The 22177-nt window shown below is 37.6% G+C and overlaps 1 protein-coding gene across 9 annotated transcripts in view; it reads left to right on the forward strand.

Moving 5' to 3' along the window:
* CCDC171 (coiled-coil domain containing 171) overlaps positions 1 to 22177 on the forward strand; it is a 340065-nt gene that overhangs the window by 279774 nt on the left and 38114 nt on the right. For all 9 annotated transcript variants that reach the window (XM_036260954.1, XM_036260955.1, XM_036260953.1 and 6 more), the window contains one exon: positions 15342 to 15494. In XM_036260954.1, the coding sequence (XP_036116847.1) occupies positions 15342 to 15494 (153 nt within the window). The remainder of the gene's footprint in view (positions 1 to 15341; positions 15495 to 22177) is intronic.

Genomic DNA, 22177 nt, shown 5'->3' on the forward strand with positions numbered 1-22177 from the left:
GGCACATGCCCGGGTACAAGGCGTGCAGGGGGAAGCCAATCGATGTTCCTCTCTCCTATCAATGTTTCTATCTCTCTCCCTTAAAAATCAATAAAAACATATTTAAAAAATATATATGTGTCTAATATCTCTCTCCCTAGAATGTAAGATTCATGAGGAAGGGGCTTGGTCTTCTTTATGTGTGTATCTTCAGTCCCTGGAACATAAATGAAGAACTCAATAATGTGTTGAATACATTAATGAATGAACTGATGTTTTCTCTGCAGTGGCCTTTTTATTTATTTTTATTATTATTTTAAAATATTTTTAAAATTGATTTTATAGAGGGAGCAAGGGAGGGATAGAAAAATTGATGAGAGAGAATCAATGATTGGCTGCTTTCTGTGTGCCCCCTACCACTAAATTTATTTATTTTTATTTTATTTTTTCTTTACTGATATTAGAGAGAGGAAGGGAGAAGGAGAGAGAGATAGAAACATTGATGAGAGAGAACATCAATGGGCTGCCTCCTGCATGCCCCCTACTGGGGATCGGGCCCACAACCTTGGCACGTTTCCTGACCCAGGAATCGAACTGGCGACCTCTTGGGGCATGGGTTGACGCTCAACCACTGAGCCACACTGGCCAGGCATATGTCTTTTTTAAATTTATTTTTGTTTATTTTTTTTAATCCTCACATGAGGATATGTTTTACTGATTTTAGAGAGAGGAAGAGAGAGAGAGAGAGAGAGAGAGAGAGAGAGAGAGAGAGAGAGAGAGAATGTGTGAGAAAAACGTGGATTGGTTACCTCCTGCACACCCCGTTACCAGGGATTAAACCCACAACCCTGGCATGTGTCTTGACTGAAAATCAAACCGGCAACCTTCAGTGCACAGGATGATGCTCCAGCCAACTGGGCTACACTGGCCAGCGCTCTACTGTGGGCTTTTTAAAAGGCAGAACTGCGTGTGTATTAGGAAAAAAGCAAGGACTTTTGAGTCAGATGGACCCTGATTCCAGTTGTGCCACTTATAGCAATGTGCTGTTACGAAAGCTGTTTATGGACTCTGAGCCTCCGTAGCTTTATATGTAAAATTATGCTAAATAATTCCTATTTTGCAAGGACAGTATAAAGATGAGAGATTATGCATGTTGCCACAGAAAAAAGACTGTGCTCAGATTTGTATATACTTTATTTAGTATAACTAGAAATTACCATTCTTTGGGCTAAGGAGTCTAAATCACCCTGCACAGGTATATCTATTATTTGATAAGAATTAGAGAATAATCAAAGTAACTGGTATCCAGGGAGTGTACTCTTAAGTATCAAAAGTATTTTCACTTATCAGTGCCATGTGTTCTGATACTGACATTCGGACAAAGCTAGATTGCCTGAATTCCAGCTCATACCATCACAGTGAATCCAAAAATTCATCTGTACCCTCATACCATACTAGATCTTATCTCTGTGTCAGTAGAATCCAAAGCAGTCTAATAATTTCCACTATCAAATTGCAGGTCATGTCAGGACATAGTAGGTGCTCAAGAGATGGTAACTATACTCGCTAACTAAACGACTCTTCCTTTATCAGGCTTCGTTTTGGAACACATTCATAAATGCAGGGCTGATTCTATAATTCAACATGTGATGAACATTTTGTATATTGCTTAGATTTTTAAGTCCTAAAGCAAGGTAGTTTCTCCTCTTTCTCTTTTTCCTTGTTACTATTCTTATTATTGATTTACTAGTATCTTCTGAAAAATTCATTCCTCTTAGAATTCTCTAAGATCGCTTTTCCTTTATATGGCTTCATGTCCATATGCAATAGTTCTCAAGAGGAATTTTTTTCCCCAGTCACTGTTTATTTTGTAGGAATATTTCATATTCTTGTAGGAAACCAACACGTCATTTTTAATCCCTTTGATCTTTCTTTATAGTGGCCTTTAACATAATAAGAGCAGTAATCATCATCAACCTAGAAGCTGCATTTAGCCTCAGGATTGGCCTTGATTCAATTCTGATTGGAAATAACATATTAGAAAAAGAGTTGGTCTTGGTATATACCATGATTGAGTGGAGGTCTGAAAAAAGTTTAGAGTCTAAACATAACACAAAGAAAACATCATTTAAAAAATCTGCTACAAAAGTATTCTGCAACTCTTCTGAATATGGTTTCCCATGAGGCTCCTTCTCATACCTAAAAAGCTACTATATTTACATCCTTCAGAGTGGTGCCAGTAAAAATTTTAAGTGATGGGATAAGTCAAGTCCAGGGCCATTTCAAATGACGACAGGCATAAATGAACTTTGATTATTATTATTATTATTATTTTTAATCCTCATCCGAGGACATTTTTCCATTTCTTGTACAGACAGAGTGGGAGGGAGAGAGAGGAACAGAGAGAGAGAGAGAAACATCGATGTGAAAGGGACACATCGAGTGGCTGCCACCCGCACTACCAACCAGGGCCGGGGACAAACTGCAACCGGGGTACATGCCCTTAGCGGGAACCAAACCCGGGTCTCTCCGGACCGCAGGCTGATGCTCTAACCGCTGAGCCAAACCGGCCAGGGCTGATTATTATTTTTTCTTTTATAAAATAACACCAACAAAACCATACCTGAACTATGTACAACATCGCATCTACTTTGTCTTCAGTTGTGCTTGACCAAGGGGGTTGTACATTTGCAACTGAATTTTTCCATCTAGTAACCTGGGAATTTACTATCCTTATCATTGTCACCATCAACACTGAAAGGCATTTCAGTATCTGTATGCACAATGCATTAAATATCTAGTTACACCTGTTTTTAACCATGCCTTTTACTAAGTACATAGGAACGCACAATCTTAAGTGGACAGCAGTGGGCTGGACCGGTGTCTAAAGAAAATGGCAACTCTTATACTGCACACAAACCCCCAGGACATCCAGGGTCAAAAATGGGCTGCCCGGAAATGGGAAAACATTTTGTATGAGAGAGGATGGGGGGGAAAACCTGGTTCACCAAAACACTAGTTTTTATATAAAGGAAAGGTCATTTTTCTGCCAGAAAAATTCCCAGATATGGCAAGATAAAAGTCTTCTCCAATCTTAGTAGGTAAAGTGGAAATGAAATATAACTTCTTGGAATTCCATTCCTTCTACATATACATACAAATTCATCAGATGAACTAATCCTGTGAGGGTAGGATTTGGGACATCACTGTCTTGGTATCTTGCTTCTAAAGTCTTCACTGGTGATGTCAGGTTCTTAAGTCAGGCAGCTGTCATTTCATAGGTGTACATCAATTAAATACACTAGAAATTGTTTTCCAAATTTTCTCTTTTTTAAGTCTGTTGCATGGATCATAGATTTGCTATAATTTGTAAGCTTAATTTAAAATTTTCTCATTAAAATAACCTTACAGCTTTCTTTCAAATTATGTTTTTCTAGAATCAAAAGCTATTTTGAGGTAAATGTAGAAATACGTATGTGACATATTTGGGTAGAATAGAGATACATTAATTTATTACAAATATTTATTGAGCCCATTCTACAGAATGAATGAAATCCCCAAGAAAATATCATTTGAAGTTCTTTTACTTGAAGTAAATATTTTCTTATTATATAAACACAAACTGGTAGCTCAGAGTCAATGTTGTATAATAATTGAGTTTGAGATCTTTGAAAATCCTGGTTTCACAGCAAAATGAAAGATGGCTTTGCTTTTGTAACATTTTCAGTCAATAGAAGAGAGAACATGGATTAAATGGACACTTATATGAGTGTTATGATAGACTAGCTGTGCAATTTTATGAAACTTGGAAAGTTTAGATTAATTCTGCTGACTTCACTGAGAAACTATATGATAGATGGCCCAAAACAAACAAAGTAAAAAAATAAATTTATACATATATATATATATATATATATATATATAACACTAAACCAATCCAAAACAAACCAGAAAACTTGCAACACATAGAATGGGATTGAGCTTTAGAACTGGACAGACATGAACTTGAATCCCAGTTCCATTCTTTATTAGCTAGGTGACCTTGGGCAAGGTACTTAGTAGCATCAATGAGCTTCAGTTTCTAATCTGTAAAGTAGAGATAATATGAGTCTTACAGGATTATTGCTAGAATTAGAACAATATGTATGCAAAGCTCATCACGTGCTATCTGGTACATAGTAACTGTTGTTAGAACTGGGGTCTAGGCAAGCCTGAGATCATGGGAACTACAGAGGAAGTGAGAATACCTTTGGGCAAAGGTGATCAAGCCTAGGTTTTATTGACTCCCACACTTTCCTATTCATTTGATGATGCCTGGTGGTAGTGTGTGGAGTTCACCTTCCTCCTTGGTGTACTTGGGGGCAGATGTGGGATTGACTTTGAGTGGAAAGTTGAACTGAGTGCATATGACCCGCAGACTGCATTGACTCCTTTGAGGTTACAGGTCATGCTGTAGCCCCAGAATACCTGGTGTTGCTGTGACAGTCAGTGAGCAGATGTAGACAGGTGTCTGAGTTGTAGACTGGGTCTATATTGCAGATATTTCCCCTGTCTATAGCTTATTTTTCAATCTTTGTAACAGGATCTTTTGTAGAGCAAAAGTTTTAAATTTTGATGAAGTTCAATTTATTAATTTTTTTTCTTTTATGATTATGCTTTTGGTATCATGTCTTGGAACTTTTCATCAAGCCCTAGATGCCAAAGATTTTTTCCACATTTTCTTCTAAAACTTTTCTAGTTTTTATGTTTTACATTTAAATCTGTGATCAATTTTGAGTTAATTTTTGTTAAGGCACATGGTCTAGGTCAGAGTTCTAACATGGCCCACGAGACCCTTCCCCCCGATGTACTGTGTAATGAATTTCCTCCTCTTGAGGGTGGGCAAGACCAGTATATATACAATTATCCTGGATGGACCTGACCTAATTAGAATTGCCTTTGGGGGGAGGGAAGAGATAAACCACAGAACTTATATACACGTACGCATAACCAATGGACACAGACAGCAAAGCTGGGGACGGGATAGGGGTGGTGGGGAGGAGGGTGTCAATGGGGAAAAAAAAGGAGAAACATCTGTAACAAAAATAAATTAATATAAAAAAAAGAATTGCCTCTTAAAAGAAGGTGAAGTGTTGGAGAGATGCTCTCCTGCTGGCCTGAGAAAAAGGAAACAGCTGTGCCGAGAAGGGAGGGGTCTACGTGGCAAGGACCTGGGGGCAGTCTTTAGAAGTTGAAAGTGACCCTGGTTGACAGCCAACAAGAAGGATGGCGACCTTCCCTTTAGAACCTTAAGGAACTAAATTCTACCAACAACTTGGAAGACAACCCTGAGTCTCAAGTGAGATCACAGCTCTAGTTGACACTTTGATTCCAGCCAGGTGAGACCCTGAGTAGAGGACCCAGCTAATCCGTGCTAGGTCTATGGAAACTGTGAGGTACTAAATTTGTGTTGTGTTAAGCCATTCAATTGGTAATGTGCAGCAATACAGATTTTGATATCCTAGAGTGGGGGGAAGCGTCTGTGCTTATGCAGCTGAGGTTGTGGTTATTGGGGCTGACATCTGGACATGAGGTGAAGAAAGGGGACACACGTGGTACCAGGCATTGTGAGCTGTAGATTGTCTTCTGGATGCGGAGGCTCTTGATTCTAGGTTCTCACTCACTGCTTTAGTCTCTGGGGACAAACCCAGCTGCTGCCTCCTTCCTCAGCACCAGGAGGGAGGAGCTGACCAGCTCAGGGCTGTACTCCCCCGGCTAGTCACCCAGGGATGCAGAGGAGTGCTCTCCAAACTTCATTGCTCACTCATTTCTGAGCAGCATCCCCGATATATGTATATTTAGTCCTTTAAAACTTATATACATATGTTATTGTTAAACAAGCTCTACAACATAAAACATAGAAAAAAGAGAAAGTTTTAAAAGATTTTGGAGAGAAAAATTAGAAAGTTTAATATAAAAACTATGGAAACAGTAATAAGATCAGTGATTACCAGGGGTTGAGGGGAGGGAGGTATGAATAGGTGGACCCAGAGGATTTTTCAGGCAGTGAAACTATTCGGTATGATAATGTAATATATAACGTCATTATATATTTGTCAAAACCCATAGAATGTACAACAATAAGAGTCAGCCCTAGTATAATCTGTGAGTTTTGGGTGATATGTCAATACAGGTTCATCAGTTGTAACAACAGTACCACTCTGGTGCAGGATGTGGATGGGGAGGGAGCTTTGGGTGTGTAGTGGGCATAGGGTATATGGGAACTTTCTGCTCAATTTTTCTCTGTGAACCTAAAACTGCTCTAAAAAATAAAGACTATTAAAGTAACTAAATATAATATAAAATAAAATCTATATGTGTTTTTTCCCATTTTAATTCACTTTGGAGACTGAGTATATTCTAGTGGGTATGCAAGAAAATAGATGCTCCTTTTTAAAATAAAGTAAGAAATCAAATTTTTATTCTGTGGTATGGGTTTGCACTGGTGTCTTCACTTGGTCCAGTGTTTAGGCTTTAATGTTTTCTGCAAGTATGTTAAGGGAAAGGTGGAAGGATTTCATGATGCAGAGGGGCCGAGAGTGGCATCTTTACTCATTTATTTCCTTTATTTGTATTTCAACATGAACTGCTATGTATCCTGTGTGGATAAATGAATTTATGGACTAATTATCTTACATAGTGTAATCTTTACAGTAGTTTACAATAAGATGAGAAGTAGTTTTTAAAATCTATACAAGATTTGCTGTTTTTCTTGTAAAAAAGTGCTACAGAGTACTCTTGAATGTGAGTGTCAATTATGGGATTATTATTACTTTTTAATTTTTATATTTATTTATTTATCTATTTATTTATTTTGTTATAGATGTTTCTCCTTTTTTACCCCATTGGGACCCCCCTCACCATCCCCCCCACCCTGTCCCCGGCTTTGTTGTCCATGTCCATTGGTCATGCATACATGCATATAAGTTCTGTGGTTTATTTCTTCTCACCCCCCACCCCCTCTTCTGAGGGATGTCAGTATGTGCCCTACTTCCATGTTTCTGGGTCTACCGTATTCCCCAGACTGTTATGTTCATTATATTCCGTATATAAGTGAGATCATGTGGTATTTGTCTTTTTCTGCTTGGCTTATTTCACTTAGGATAATACTTTCCAGTTCTCTCCATGTCATCTCAAAGTATAAGAGATCTTTCTTTCTTACAGCTGCATAGTACTCCATTGTGTATATGTACCACTGTTTTTTTATCCATTCGTCTACTGATGGACACTTGGGCTGTTTCCAGATCTTAGCTATTGTAAATAGTGCTGCTATGAACATGGGGGTACATGTATTCTTCCTGATTGGTGTTTCAGGCTTCTTAGGGTATATTCCTAGAAGTGGGATCACTGGGTCAAATGGAAGTTCAATTTTTAATTTTTTGAGGTAACTCCATATTGTTTTCCATAGTGGCTGCACCAGTCTGCATTCCCACCAGCAGTGCACTAGAGTCCCCTTTTCTCCACACCCTCGCCAACACTTGTTGTTTGATGATTTGTTGATGGCGGCCATTCTGACAGGTGTGAGGTGATACCTCATTGTTGTTTTAATTTGCATCTCTCTGATGATTAGTGATGTTGAGCATTTCTTCATATGTCTCTTGGCCATTTGTGCGTCCTGTTTGGAGAGGTGTCTGTTTAGCTCCTCTGCCCATTTTTTAATTGGGTTTGTTGTCTTCCTTTTGTTGAGTTGTATGAGCACTCTCTATATATTGGAAATTAACCCTTTATCTGATATATCATTGGCAATGATGTTCTCCCGTACAGTGGGTTGCCTTTCCATTTTGATGGTTGTTTCTTTTGCTGTGTAGACGCCTTTTAGTTTGCTGTAGTCCCATGTGCTCATTTTCTCCTTTGTTTCTGTTGCCTTAGGTGATGTATCAGTGAACATTCTGCTGGGTATGATGTTCGAAATTTTGTTGCCTACATTTTCTTTTAGGATTTTTATGGATTCACGAGTCACCTTTAAGTATTTTATCCATGTTGAGTTTATTCTTGTGTATGGTGTAAGTTGATGGTCTAGTTTCATTTTTTTGCAGGTAGCTGTCCAATTTTCCCACCACCATTTATTCCTGAGGCTGTCTTTACTCCATTGTATGCTCTTGCCACCTTTGTTGAATATTAATTGAGCATAATGTTTTGGGTCAATTTCTGGGTTCTCTGTTCTATTCCATTGATCTATGTGCCTGTTCTTGTGTCAATACCAGGCTGTTGATTACAGTAGCTTTGTAGTATAACTCGATATCTGATATTATGATCCCGCCTACTTTGTCCTTTGTTTTCAAGATTGCTGTGGCTATTCAGGGTCTTTTTTTTTGTTCCATATGAACTTTTGAAGTGTTTGTTCTAGTTCTGTGAAGTATGTCATTGGTATTTTGATGGGTATTGAATTGAATCTATGGATTGCTTTGGGTAGTATGGACATTTTAATGATGTTAATTCTTCCAATCCATGAACAAGGTATGTGCTTCCACTTTTTTGTATCTTCCTCTATTACTTTTTTAATGTCCTGTAGTTTTCTACAATAGGCCCTTTACTTTTTTACTTAAGTTTATTCCTAGATATCTTAATTGTTTTGCTGCAATGGTAAATGGGATTGTTTTTTTAGTTTTTCTTTTTGTGAGTTCATCATTGGTGTATAAGAATGCCATTGATTTCTTGATGTTAATTTTGTATCCTGCTACTTTGCCAAATTCATTTATTAAGTCTAGTGGATTTTTGATGGAGTCTTTAGGGGTTTCTATGTATAATACCATGTCGTCTGCGAATAATGACAGTTTCACTTCCTCCTTTCCAATTTGGATCCCTTTTATTTATTTATTTTTTTATCCTCACCCGAGGCTATTTTTCCATTTTTTGTACAGATAGAGTGGGAGGGAGAGAGAGCAAGGGAGAGAGAGAGAGAAATATCAACGTGAAGGGACACATCGAGTGGCTGCCACCCGCACGACCAACCAGGGCCAGGGACAAACTGCAACCGAGGTACGTGCCCTTAGCGGGAACTGAACCCGGGTCTCTCTGTACCGCAGGCCGACGCTCTAACCGCTGAGCCAAACCGGCCAGGGCTGGATCCCTTTTATTTCTTTATGTTTGATTGCTGTGGCTAAGACTTCCGGTACTATGTTAAATAAGAGTGGTGAAAGTGGGCATCCTTTTCTTGTTTTTGTTCTTAAGGGAAATGCTTTTAATTTTTGCCCATTGTGTATGATGTTGGGATGTAGGTTGTTCATATATGGCCTTTATTATGTCAAGATATGATCCCTCTATTTCCAAATTTCTGAGCGTTTTTATCAGAAATGGGTGCTGGATTTTGTCGAATGCTATTTAGCATCTATTGATATGATATGATTTTTATCTTTTACTTTGTTAATGTGGTGTATCACGTTTATTGATTTGCAAATATTGTACCAGCCTTGCGTCCCTGGTATGAATCCTACTTGGTCATGGTGAATAATTTTTTTGATATATTGCTGGATCTGATTTGCTAGTATTTTGTTCAGGATTTTGACATCTGTATTCATCAGAGATATTGGCCTGTAGTTTTCTTTCTTTGTAGTGTCTTTTTCTGGTTTTGGAATTAGAATAATTCTGGCCTCATAAAACAAGTTTGGAAGTCTTCCTACTTCTTGAATTTTTAGGAATAGTTTGAGGAGAATGGGTGTTAGTTCTTTGAATGCTCAGTAAAATTTCCCCATGAAGCTGTCCGGGCCTGGGCTTTTGTTTGCTGGGAGAGTCTTGATCACATCTTCAATTTCTTTAGTTGTTATTGGTCTGTTCAAGTTTTCTATCTCTTCCCAGTTTTGGGAGACTGTGTGTTTCTAGAAATGTGTCCATTTCGCTTAGATTGTCCAATTTGTTGCTGTATAATTGTTCATAGTATTTGTTAATAATCCTTTGTATTTCTGTGGTATCAGTTATTTCTCCTCTTTCATTTCTGATTTTGTGTATTTGGGTTCTCTTTGTTTCTTGGTGAGTCTAGCTAAGGGTCCATCGATCTTGTTTATCTTTTCAAATAACCAGCTCTAATCCTGGCCGGTTTGACTCAGTGGTAGGAGCATCGGCCTCTGTACCGGAGAGTTCCAGGTTCGGTTCCCGCTAGGGGCACGTACCAAAAAACAAAAACAAAAAAATAGCTTTTTGTTTCATTGATATTTTGAATTGTTTTTTTGGTCTCCATGTTGTTTATTTCTGCTCTGCTCTTTACTATTTTCTTCCTTTTACTTGCTCTGGGGTTTTCTTTTTGTTTGCTTGCTAGTTCTTTAAGTTGTGAGGTTAGCGAGTCAACTAAAAAATTTTTCTTGTTTCTTGAGGCCTATAGTGCTATGGACTTCCCTCTCAGAACTTCTTTCACTGCATCCCATAGATTTAGTGTTGTTTTGTGTTCATTGTCATTGGTTTCCAGGAAGTTTTTAATTTCTTTCTTGATCTTCATGGTAACCCATTTAGTGTTCAATAACATGCTATTTAGCCTCCATGTGTTCCAATGTCTTTGCATGTTCTTGTTGTAATTGAGTTCTAGTTTTATGCCATTGTGATCTGAGAAGATGCTTGATATGATTTCAATCTTCTTGAACTTGTAGAGACTTAGTTTGTGCCCTAACATGTGGTCTATCTTTGAGAATGTTCCATGTGCACTTGAAAAGAATGTGCATTCTGCAGTTTTGGGGTGTAATTCTCTGTAGACATCTATTAAATCCTTTGATCTAGCACTTCTCTTAGAGTCTCTGTTTCCTTGTTAATTTTTTGTCTAGAGGATCCATCCAGTGATGTCAGCAGGGTGTTGAAGTCCCCTGCTATTGATTTCTCCTTTGAAGTCCTCCAGAAGATTTTTAATATATTTTGGTGCTCCTATGTTGAGTACATATATGTTTATCAAGGTTATATCTTCCTGTTGGATAGATCCTTTCAATATTATGTAGTGGCCTTTTTTGTCTCTAGTTCTGGCCTTCATTTTGAAATCTATTTTATCAGATATGAGTATTGCTACCCCAGCTGTTTTTTCCTTTCTGTTTAGTTGGAAGATTTTTTTCCATCCCTTCACTTTCAACCTATGTGAGTCTTTTATTCTGAGGTGGGTCTCTTGTAAACAACATATATGTGAGGCATGCTTTCTTATCTAGTCAGCTACTCTGTGTCTTTTTATCAGAGCATTCAAAGCATTTACATTTAAGGTGATTATTGATATGTACTTATTTATTGCCATTTTTGTTTAGTGTGGTTCTATTTTTCTTCCTATTTCTTCTACTAATTACAGGAATCCTTTTAACATTTCTTGCAGTGCTGGTTTGGTGCTAATATATTCCTTTAGACATTTTTTTGGTCTGGGAAGCTCTTTATTTCACCTTCTATTTTGAATGATAGCCTTGCTGGGTAGAGTAGTCTTGGATTCAGATCCTTGTTTTTCATGACCTTGATTACCCCATGCCATTCCCTTCTGGCCTGTAGTGTTTCTTTTGAGAACTCAGCTGATAGCCTTATGGGGGTTCCTTTGCAGGTAACCTGTTGCTTATCTCTTGCTGCCTTTAGGATTCTCTCTTTGTCTTTAATTTTTGGTATTTTAATTATTATGAATCTTGGTGTGGGCCTGTTTGGGTTCTTCTTACTTGGGGCTCTCTGTGCTTCTTGAACTTGAATGCCTTCTTCCTTCACCAAATTAGGAAAGTTTTCTGTCACTATTTCTTCAAATATATTCTCTAATCCTTGCTCATTTTCTTCTTCTTTGGGGACTCCTATGATGCGAATGTTATTATGTTTCCAGTGGTCCCACAGTTCTTTTAAGCTGTGTTCCTGTTTTGTAATTGTTTTTTCCTTTTGGTTTTCTGATTGGTTGAGTTTTTCCACCCTGTCTTCTAATTCACTGATCGGGTCCTCAGCTTCCTCTACTCTGCAGGTTAGTTCTTCCAATGTGTTCTTTATTTCTGCTATGTCATTCTTCATTTCTTCTTGGTGGTTTTTCATTTCCAATTGGTTGTTTTTCATTATTTTTATATCTCTAATCATGGTGTTGATGTCCTTACTCATGCTGTTGAGTTTCCTCAAGATCATTCCTCTGAACTCTACCTCTGATAACTTGCTTAACTACATTTCATTTATCTCATCTTCAATAGAGTTCTCTTGTTCTTTCATTTGGGATTTGTTTCTTTGTTTCACCATTTTGGCTATCTCAGTGGGTTTTGGAACCTGCAAAATTTTTCCTGAAGGTGTTGGTGTTCTGCTCTTTGTGGCTCCCACTGCTGGGTTTGGATGAGTGTGGGAGGACCCACGTTAAACACCACTGTCAAGTCTTACTTTCCTGGGTATATTTGCAAGCCCAAGAAAGGTTCAGTTGTCCTTTAGCTTTTTTGCCTGGAGGCTATTAGTCTCAGTTACTCAGGGCCATTGGAATGTAGCCCTCTGGTATTCTGTGTAAGAGGATTTCCAGAGGGTGGGACAGATGCTGGTTGTTAATGAACCTCGATTTGCATTTCTTCGGCTCACCTGTAAGGGGCTGAATCTTTGAGGGAAGGGCTGCTGGTTTTCCCCACAGCTCTGGGAAGGAGCAAGTTGCCCACTGGCCTTTGTGGCCATGACTCAGCCAAAACTTAGAGTGCCCTCTAAATCCTGGATATCCCCACAGAGTTCCATTCCAGAGCCCTCCCTCTGCCAGAGCCCCAGGTGAGTGACTGTAGCCAATTCAGTGCTCTGGTCCTCTGCACTGTGGAGCGGGCTTGGGATTTTAACCCCAATGGCACTGCTCACAGCTAAGACTGCTGCTGTCTGTGGGCTCCCAGCCTGCCACCCTCTCGCGCCTCTGCAATCCTACCAGTGTCCCTGGTTATATGGTCCTTTCTTGCTACTTTTTTTTTTTTGACGATTTGCTTTATTTTAGTGGTAATTCTTGTTTGGTCCTGGGAGATTGTCTGTGTAGCTTCCATTCACTCCACCACCATTTTTCTTTCTTTCTTTCTTTATTATTTTTTTAATGTATTTATTTTTTATTTATTAATTTGTTTTTGTTACAGATGTTTCTCATTTTTCCCCCAATGACACCATCCTCCCCTTCCCCCCCCCCGCCCCATCCCCAGCTTTGTTGTCTATGTTCATTGGTCATGCATACATGCATGTGAGTTCTGTGGTTTATCTCTTCTTCCCCCAACCCCCCCCCCCTCCTCTGAGGCTTGTCAGTCTGTACCCACCTGTATGTCTCTGGGTTAATTTTGTTCAGCAGTTTGTTTAGTTCATTATATTTCACAAATAAGTGAGATCATGTGATATTTTTCTTTCTCTGCTTGGCTTGTTTTGCTTAGCATAATACTCTCCAGGTCCCTCCATGTCGTCTCAAAGGGTAAGAGATCTTTCTTCAACCTGCATTAGATTTTTAATGATCTGAGCCTTGCAATAGTTTTGGAAACAGGCAAGAAAATGACTCTCCTTCCCATTTCATGGAGGGGGGAGATGGACTCAGAGATATGCCGTGCAATTGCCCAACAACATAAAGCCTAGTAAGTGGTAGAGAGAGGATAAAAAAAGAAAAAGGATTGGTCATTCCTGGTCTATTATCTCTGTGGAGAAGATGAATGAATTTCTAAGAGAGGAGAGAGACTTGGCATAGGAGGAAACTGATCTGATTTTATAGTTTCTGATTTTTACATACTTTTGAAACCTAGGGAAATATTTTTGTGTTAGTATTAGTTACAAGCTTACCTTGAACTTACTCAAAGTAAGGTAGGTTAGGATGTGTAAGATGTCTCCAAACGTGAGGTCATGCCATGCTGAGTCAGTGTCGGGTGACAGAATTCACTTTTGTGTACTCTGCCCTCTTCTGCCTACAGCTATGAGTTTGTTTACTTTTTGAACTTGAACAAAGTATGATTAATACTTTTTCATTAGAATATTAAGATTATATTTTTCCAAATATCCTAGTGTTTTTCCTATAAGGTATTTTATGCCAACATGTGGCTTCAACTTGTGTTTTTTCATGTCACTCATTCATTCATTCATTCATTCATTCATTCATTCATTCATTCATTCAAGCAAGGGCTCAGCATGGACCACTATCATCCCTGAAGATATAGAGATGATTAGGCACAGTATCTGGTTTCAGGAGCTTCTTAGTCTAGTCAAGATAAACATGTAAACTAATATATTTCTGCTAAAGCAATACATGTAAAAGTAGAAGCAAGCATAAAGGACTTACAGAGAACCAGAGCAAAAGTCAGTACTGCCTTTGGGTTCGAAAGAGGCTTCTCGAAAATCCAGTGTCTGAACTGGATTTTTGAGGAAAAGTAGGAATTTACATGGCAAAAGGTATGAAGTTTTTTACTCTTACCTATAAATACTAACCTACTTCTGTTTCTCAGACGCTGTGTGTTGATGCTTACCTTTTTCACCAAATTATTACTTCATATGCATTCAGACCTGCTCAAATGTAGTTTTTCAAAGCTTATGCAAATTAGACTCTTCAGATTAAATGTAATTTGGAAATCCTCGGTCTGTTTACCATTGTACTAAATTGTGACTGTGGCTGGAACATTTTTTTATTGTAAATAATATAGCATTAAATTTGAATGTGTCAGAAATGTTTGATTTTATTTTGCTGTTTGCAGTATTTTGAAAGACATTTTAAAAAGGTGTAATAGTATTCCTGGACTTAAAATTTTCTCCAGGTCGCTTTAGAATAAAAAGTCTATAAAATATGATTAATGTGTAATACGGGGGTCCAGCAATTCCCCACATATTATACTATTTAGGGGAGAGAAAAAGTTACCAGCACTTGTTTGTATTACTTATTTTGTTATATTTGGTATAATGCAAGGACACTCTATTATATGAATAAATGTAAGTATGCTTTTCTTACAATATAGGAATGACATTATTTACTTTAAAAAATCAGGATTATTTCAGCTTCTTTTGTTTAAAAACATTTGTTTATAAGGTGGATTGAAAGTTTTACTAATTCAGCTCATTTTGAAATATTTTGCTTATATATCCATTTGTTGTGTGCCATAAGTTTAAAATTTGGGTCAAATTATGACTCGAATTTAGCTTTACAAAGAAAATAAGTGTGCTGTCTTTAAAAACTGCATTCTAAATTTTAAGCACAGTAGATCAAAGTACATCTTATTTAAATAAATGGTCTAGAAAAGAAGTCTCAATTATTTTTTCCAAACTTTCTTAAAATAGTCACTGTTCTCAATATAAAACGAGAGGTTTAGCTTTATTATTTTAAAGAAAGATGAAAAGTAGTTTGTTTAAAAATTTTAATGATTTTGCTTTCAAATTATGGAAATTCTCCTTTGGGGACAGCTGTATTTGAATTGTATGTGACATTATTTTTATGTCTTTAGAATATGATTAAAAGTTTCATGGACGTCTACCAGCTTGCAAGCTCCAGAATCGCTACCTTAGAGAAGGAAATGACGTCCCACCGAAGTCACATCGCAACCCTGAAGTCAGAACTTCACACGGCCTGTTTACGTGAAAACGAAAGTTTACAATCGGTAAGTCCTACAACACTTTTTTCTTCTTCGGATCTTGGGTCACATTTACATTCATGTATTTATTGCTCATAAGATAACTTGCCAATACGTATAATTTAGGATAAATGATCATTCAAGCAATATAAAATTATTAGTGTGGAGAAAATTTTGAAGGAAGGAAAGCAATTAATTTTCCATTGTATCACGTATAAAGTTGTGCATATTGTTATCAATGCTAAAACACTACATCAAGATTCCTTTGTGTTTGCAGTGCAGCTGACAGTTGGGTTTGGCAGTGTGCATAGTTAAAGCTTACAACTGTCTGAAGATTCAGTGTGTCCCATTAAGACAGAATATTATTAATTATGCGTATAACCAAAATGGTAATTAGAACATGTGATTATTCTCTGTAGAAAACTAGACTTATCCATAATACATGCCGAGCTAAAATTCATGTTGTGATTCATCTGTGTGATTAAAATTCAGTTTCAGCAGTTATTTTATGTCTTAAAATTTTAGTCCACGATAAAATTTGGGCTCATTTAAGACTAAAATTTTTTTACATTTAAAATATGTGTTTGGGGAGTATCAAAAAATGAAGTTATTTTGTGACATAATTACATAAAATAAGATAAACATTTATAATTTTTAATGGGAATAAAACATTAAAATTTTTTTCTCAAAAGGCAGATATATCAACAGTGATAGAGGGTTACCAATAATTGGAATGTCTGTCTTCCCTTTGGTTTGATTACAATAGATCAGGGTAACTTGTAAGTAAAAAAACAATCATTCTGCCTTCAGCTGTTGACCCATTTCAAATAATATAGCAACAGAAAAAGAGTTTGCATTAAAGCAGATGGATGCTCAGCTATGTTTTGGTTCTTCAGCTCCTTGAGGGTCTTAGCCTAAGTGTCAGCATCCCAATAAAGCCTTAAAGATCATGGTATTTATTTATAATCGCAGCCACCATTACAACCACCAGCCCTCCCTCCCCACCAAACTCGATCTCACTCTTGCCTACCTACCTTCCTTCTTCCTTGATTTATATTTTTTACTCTAGCACTCACTATCAGTTGACATGTAATATACTTTATTCATTTGCTTACTATTTGTTTGCTCCCTACCCTCAGTACAATATAAGTTCCATAAAGATAAGCAATTTGGGGGTTTTCCTTCCTGCTGTAAAGGTATATTCTAGTGCCAAGAACAGCCTGGTCCACAGTAGGTGATCAACAAATGTTTATTGAATGAAAAATACTGGTGATGTATCCATTAAATAAACAAACCCACTATTTGGGACCTGAGATATGAGTTCAATTTTTAAAATGACTTTGTTAATTTCTTAATGAGACAATAGTAAATTTGATGTCCACCAAGAGAAATTAAAATGAAGAGGAAACTGAAAAAAATGTTTTGAATAAATATTTGAAATATATTCTAGCCTTTCTCTGAAACATGTATTTTTTTACCTGCTAACTCTGTGACCCCATTCTACTGGTTAATATTATATTATATACTGTTGAGATTGTGTCAGCTTTGTTGGTATCAATAAAGTCTTTTCAGGGTCAGTGATGTTTGAGCTAATATCTGGAGACGGTTAGGAGTTATCCAGGGGTGGAAGAGAGGAGTGTTTCAGGTCAGGAGGAGGGGAGTGGGAACATCTACAAAGACGTAGATGGGAAGAAGAAACTGAGAAAGACCAATGTGGCTGGAATAAAGAGAACAAGGGCAAGAGTATCTGAGATAAGGATGGTCTAGAGAGAAGGGAAAGGTCAGAATTTGTTGTCTTTTCTTTAAGAGAAGGGAAAAGTCATTGTAAAACTTTAAATAAGGAGTGACACGCTCAGATTTTCTTTTTAAAAAAAGATCACTTTAGCCATGGCGTGAAGAAACAATTAGATGGGAAGAACAAGAGCAGGGTGTGTGTCAGACAATTTTAGGATTTTTGCTTTTGGAAATGGATCAGTGATCTCATTTACTAAGAGAGAAGCAATGCAGCAGGAGGTGCAGGAGGAAATACTGTGACTTTAGTTTTGAGTATGTTAAGTTTGAGGTACTTTTGAGACATCAAACTGGAGATGTCAAGAAGGCAGATTGACATGGAATTTTAGCAAGTTGCCACCTAAAATATAAATTTTAAGTCATTGTCATATAGATGGGACTTGAAGCTATTAGCAAGAATGAGACAATTTAGGGATAGTTTATAAAGTAAAAAGAGAAAAGGGCCTAAGAATGAAACTTGGAAAACTCTAACATAATGCTTGAGTGGAAGTGGATAAGGCTGTAAAGCAGCGGTTCTCAACCTGTGGGTCGCGACCTCTTTGGGGGTTGAACGACCCTTTCATAGGGGTTACCTAAGACATAACAGTAGCAAAATTACAGTTATGAAGTAGCAACAAAAATAATTTTATGGCTGCGGGTCACGACAACATGAGGAACTGTATTAAAGGGTCACGGCATTAGGAAGTTTGAGAACTGCTGCCGGGAAGCTGTGAAGGGGCAGACAGAGATGTAAGAGGAAAACCTAGAAAGTATGATGCCATGAGATTGGAGTATTTTAAGAAGAGTCATGTGTCAATAGTATAATACATTGCTGAAGATCAAACGAAATGAGGATTGAAAATGGCTTTTAGATTTAATACATGGAGGCCTAGCAAAGACTCTTTCAATAAGAGGTGGATAAATAAGTGGAAGTTGACCAAAAAAAACCCCATTGAATTTAACCAAGTATCTCAAGGACTCAGCTGTTGAGGGTGAGATGTAGAAGTGGAGTATTCAGAGGATTCAGGGAGCTCTGTTTAAAGATGAGAGAGATTTTGCATGTTTCAATATCTTCTTAAATATAGGCTCCAGAAATATGGTTTTGCCCCTCATCACTGTACTGTCCATTTCAATAATTTCAGTTATTGTCTTTTCACACTGCAGCTTTCTTTTGACTAGTGTTTGTATAATATATCTTCTTCCATTCTTTTCTTTAACCTATGTTTCATATTTACAATAGGTCTCTTATAGAAAGATATAGTTTGGTTTTGTCTTATGTATCTCTTTGACATTCTCAGAGCTTTAATTGAGTTATTAGACCATTTACATTTAATATAATTACTGACATTTTTGAATTTTTGTCTATGTTTCTGTGGGTTTGAAGGTAATAAGACAATCTCTGCCACTGTGGCTTCCTCTTCTAACAAGGGAAGCAGTCACATAAACAGGCATGTATAAAATCTTTGGGAGCATGGATGAGGGAGGGGTTCATTGTGTAGAACACTGTCAGAAAAAAATACTGAGAATATGTAATGTTTGGGGGAGTTTTTGAAAAATGCACAGCATTTTTCAAACGTTTTGTTTTGAGGAATACGCCTAATGAATAGTACATATGTTAAATTAATTAAATCATGTAATGAGTTGTATGTGATAGAAAAATGTATTGTGACTTTAGTTCCCCCCCCCCCCCCCCCCAGTTAAAGATGTCTAGCTTACTGAAAAAGCCTGTGTCCACTGGAGACCAAGACTGCTTACCTTCGCATGTCCCCAGTATATTCTTGTACCATCCGGTCCTTGCTTTTTGCTCTATAATCTGATATGATTTTGCCTTTGACCTTTTTGCTGTTGGTGTTCTTGTTTGGTCTCTGTAGTATTTTATTTTGGTCATTCTCAAAACTCTTTTATTGGATCCTCAGATGAACTAGCTTCACCCAGGACTCACCCCACCCCTCGTTGCCCCCTCCCTTCATGCAAGGCTCGAGTTGGGCAGGCCTGGGGCTGCTTCCTGACACAGCTGTTTACCGTCCGTCCGACGCTCCAAGCATCAATGTCTGTATTGGTAAAATGTAGTTGAAGTTTCCTACACTATGGGTTTGTTATGAGGACTAAACAAAGACCCGGTGTCCGTAATAGTAGTAAGAACTCAACAAATATTCATTCTCTTCTCTACACACAAAATTTTTTCTGATAGTTACATATATCTACTACAGCTAAGCTAAGACATGTATGTAACTATGAGGAAATCTTTTTATGAGTAGGCGAAAGAGCTAAAACAATCCTTAAATCAGTGCTTTTAGCACATACTAAATATTAGCATTAATATTAGTTGTTTTTATCAGTTATTTAACAAACTGAGAACAGTCAGTGAATGCTCATTACTATCTTTTCCAGCCATTTCACTGGATAAAAATAAATATTCATTGCTAGTCAAAAACTTAATATATTATGGTGTTGCAGTGCATAGTAAGAGATTGATCATATTGAAGACATGAATAATCATCTTTAAAGATTGTATCCCTCCAGCCCTGGCTGGTTTGGCTCAGCGGTTAGAGTGTCAGTCCACAGACCAAAGGGTCACAGGTTCAATTCCCTGTCAAGGGCAGGTACCTGGGTTGCAGGTTCGATCCCTGGCCCTGGTTGGGGTCATGTGAGAGGCAACCAATCAGTGCGTCTCTCTTATAATGTTTCTCTCTCTCCCCACCCCCCTCCCTTCCACTCTTTTTAAAAATCAGTGGAAAAGTATCCTCAGATGAGGATTAACAAAAATAAGAAAGGAAGGAAGGAAGGGGGGAAGAGAGAGGGGGGGAGAGAAAGAGAGAGAGAGAGAGAGAAGAAGAAGAAGAAGAAGAAGAAGAAGAAGAAGAAGAAGAAGAAGAAGAAGAAGAAGAAGAAGAGAAGGAAGGAAGGAAGGAAGGAAGGAAGGAAGGAAGGAAGGAAGGAAGGAAGGAAGGAAGGAAGGACAGACTATATCCCTCTGTAGGTGACATTTTAATTTTTTTGTTCAGCAACATATAATAATAATACTGGAGTTCATCTAACAATTCTCATCAGTTGTACACTTGCCAGTACTTTAACATTTTCAGTATGTTGGCCTTTTACCCATTAACTGCTCTAGAGCTTTTATCTTGAGTAATAGTAACCAGAAAGGGCTTTTGAGTCCCATACAGCCCAGTAGAGAACAGTACAGCAGTCAGAACCACTTACTGTGGGTGTTTGGATGCTGGCAAACCCAGTGCTGTGGAGAAACATATGATATTTCAGTCTGTGAAACACAGAATGCCAAACCCAAATACTTTGCAGTGAGTTATGATGCTACAAACTACAGTAATGCTTTACTTCATTACCACTGTGTGTTTAAGCAGTATGTTTTCAATTCTATAGTACTTTATTTATGAGAAAGTAATAAATTACAGATAAGAGGAGCATTTTGGTTAGTATCTTTGCAAGAGAAATATTTTGTATCATTATGTCAGAATTGATACTTGTCAGTGGTATTATATTGTTAGTAAAAGTGAAAGGGTTAGATATTTTGGTTCAATTTAGATAAAAACAACAAAAAAAGTAAGATTCCTTGCCCTGGCTGGGTAGCTTAGTTTGTCAGAGCGTTGTCCTGATATGCCAAGGTTGTGGGTTTGGTACTATCCCCTGTCAGAACACATACAAGAATCAGCTAATGAATGCATAAATTAGCAGTACAACAAATTGATGTTTCTATATTAAAAAAAAAAAAATCAATAAATAAAAAATAAAGAAAAGTAAGATTCTCCTTTTTCTTAAGTTCTCAAATAATATTTTGTCACATTTATTTTTATTACATTTTTTTCAGAGAGGAAGGATTGTTTGCTAGTATTAGTACTGTGTGGATAAAGAAACTGATAAAATTTAAGATTAGTCACTTTCATAAACTTTCAAATGCTTTATCTCAGTTGATTACTGATGTCTATTATTGAGGTTTTTAGTCCTCCAAGAAAAATAACTTTTTAAAATGAGCCATAGCTATTATCTCATTTGCCAAGTGAGACTGTAGTTCAATGGTATCCAGTACAGATGATCAAGTCTCACCCCCAGGCTTCCAACTAGAACCCAGTTAGGTTAGGACCCAAGGCCTCTGTTTTTTTGTTGTCTCTGAGACTTTCCCACAAGACTGCAGTGTGGGTTAAGACAAATCTCTACCATCGTGGCACTTCGAGTATAGTGAGTATAGTGAGAATGTACTCAAGTGGAATCATAGAGCGCTGTGAGAGCATCCAGCGGGGGGACCTAACATAGGCTGGAGTGGTCATCTACCTGAGAAATTGAAATCTTAGTTGAGAAAATGAACATTAAGTAGGAGCTAACAAGAGAAAGCATGGAATGCTCAAAGAATGGAATATGTCTGTCTGAGTGGAGCAGAGTGAATTAGGTGGAGAAGTGCTGGAGAGGAGACTGGAGGAGGGAGGGGCTAGATCAGTGTGCCTTACACACGAGGTTCTCAGCTTTGTGAGAAACTAAGTGAGATGTCTCTGGCATGTGCCTTGCAAACGTGTGCTCCCTTTGCTTTAGGTATTTACTATTCCCAAATGCAAATTTTACTTTTTTCTATTTATTCTCAAAATCCACTGTCATTTGCTGCCATAATAACATCTGTTTTACCCTTTCCCTAAACACTACTTACTTAGATGCCCATTAAATTTGCCCTGTTTGTATCATGACCTCCAGCTCTGGCCTTTGGAGTTAAATAAGGGAAACGTAAAACATCAAAAGGTGGGACAGTCCAGTCAACATGCAAAATGTTCCTTGATCCTTGACATACATATCCAAACTGTTAAAAGTTTCTCATAGTCCAGAAACTCAAGTTTTGTTTGTTTGTTTTTTGCATAATAAACAGAGGCCTGGAGGTAATAATGTATATTCCATTGGCCTCTCTTTCAGACTTTTAGTTTTTATGTGATGCAGTTTAA

Source organism: Molossus molossus, unplaced genomic scaffold, assembly GCF_014108415.1.
Source record: "Molossus molossus isolate mMolMol1 unplaced genomic scaffold, mMolMol1.p scaffold_m16_p_14, whole genome shotgun sequence".
Lineage (NCBI taxonomy): Eukaryota > Metazoa > Chordata > Mammalia > Chiroptera > Molossidae > Molossus > Molossus molossus.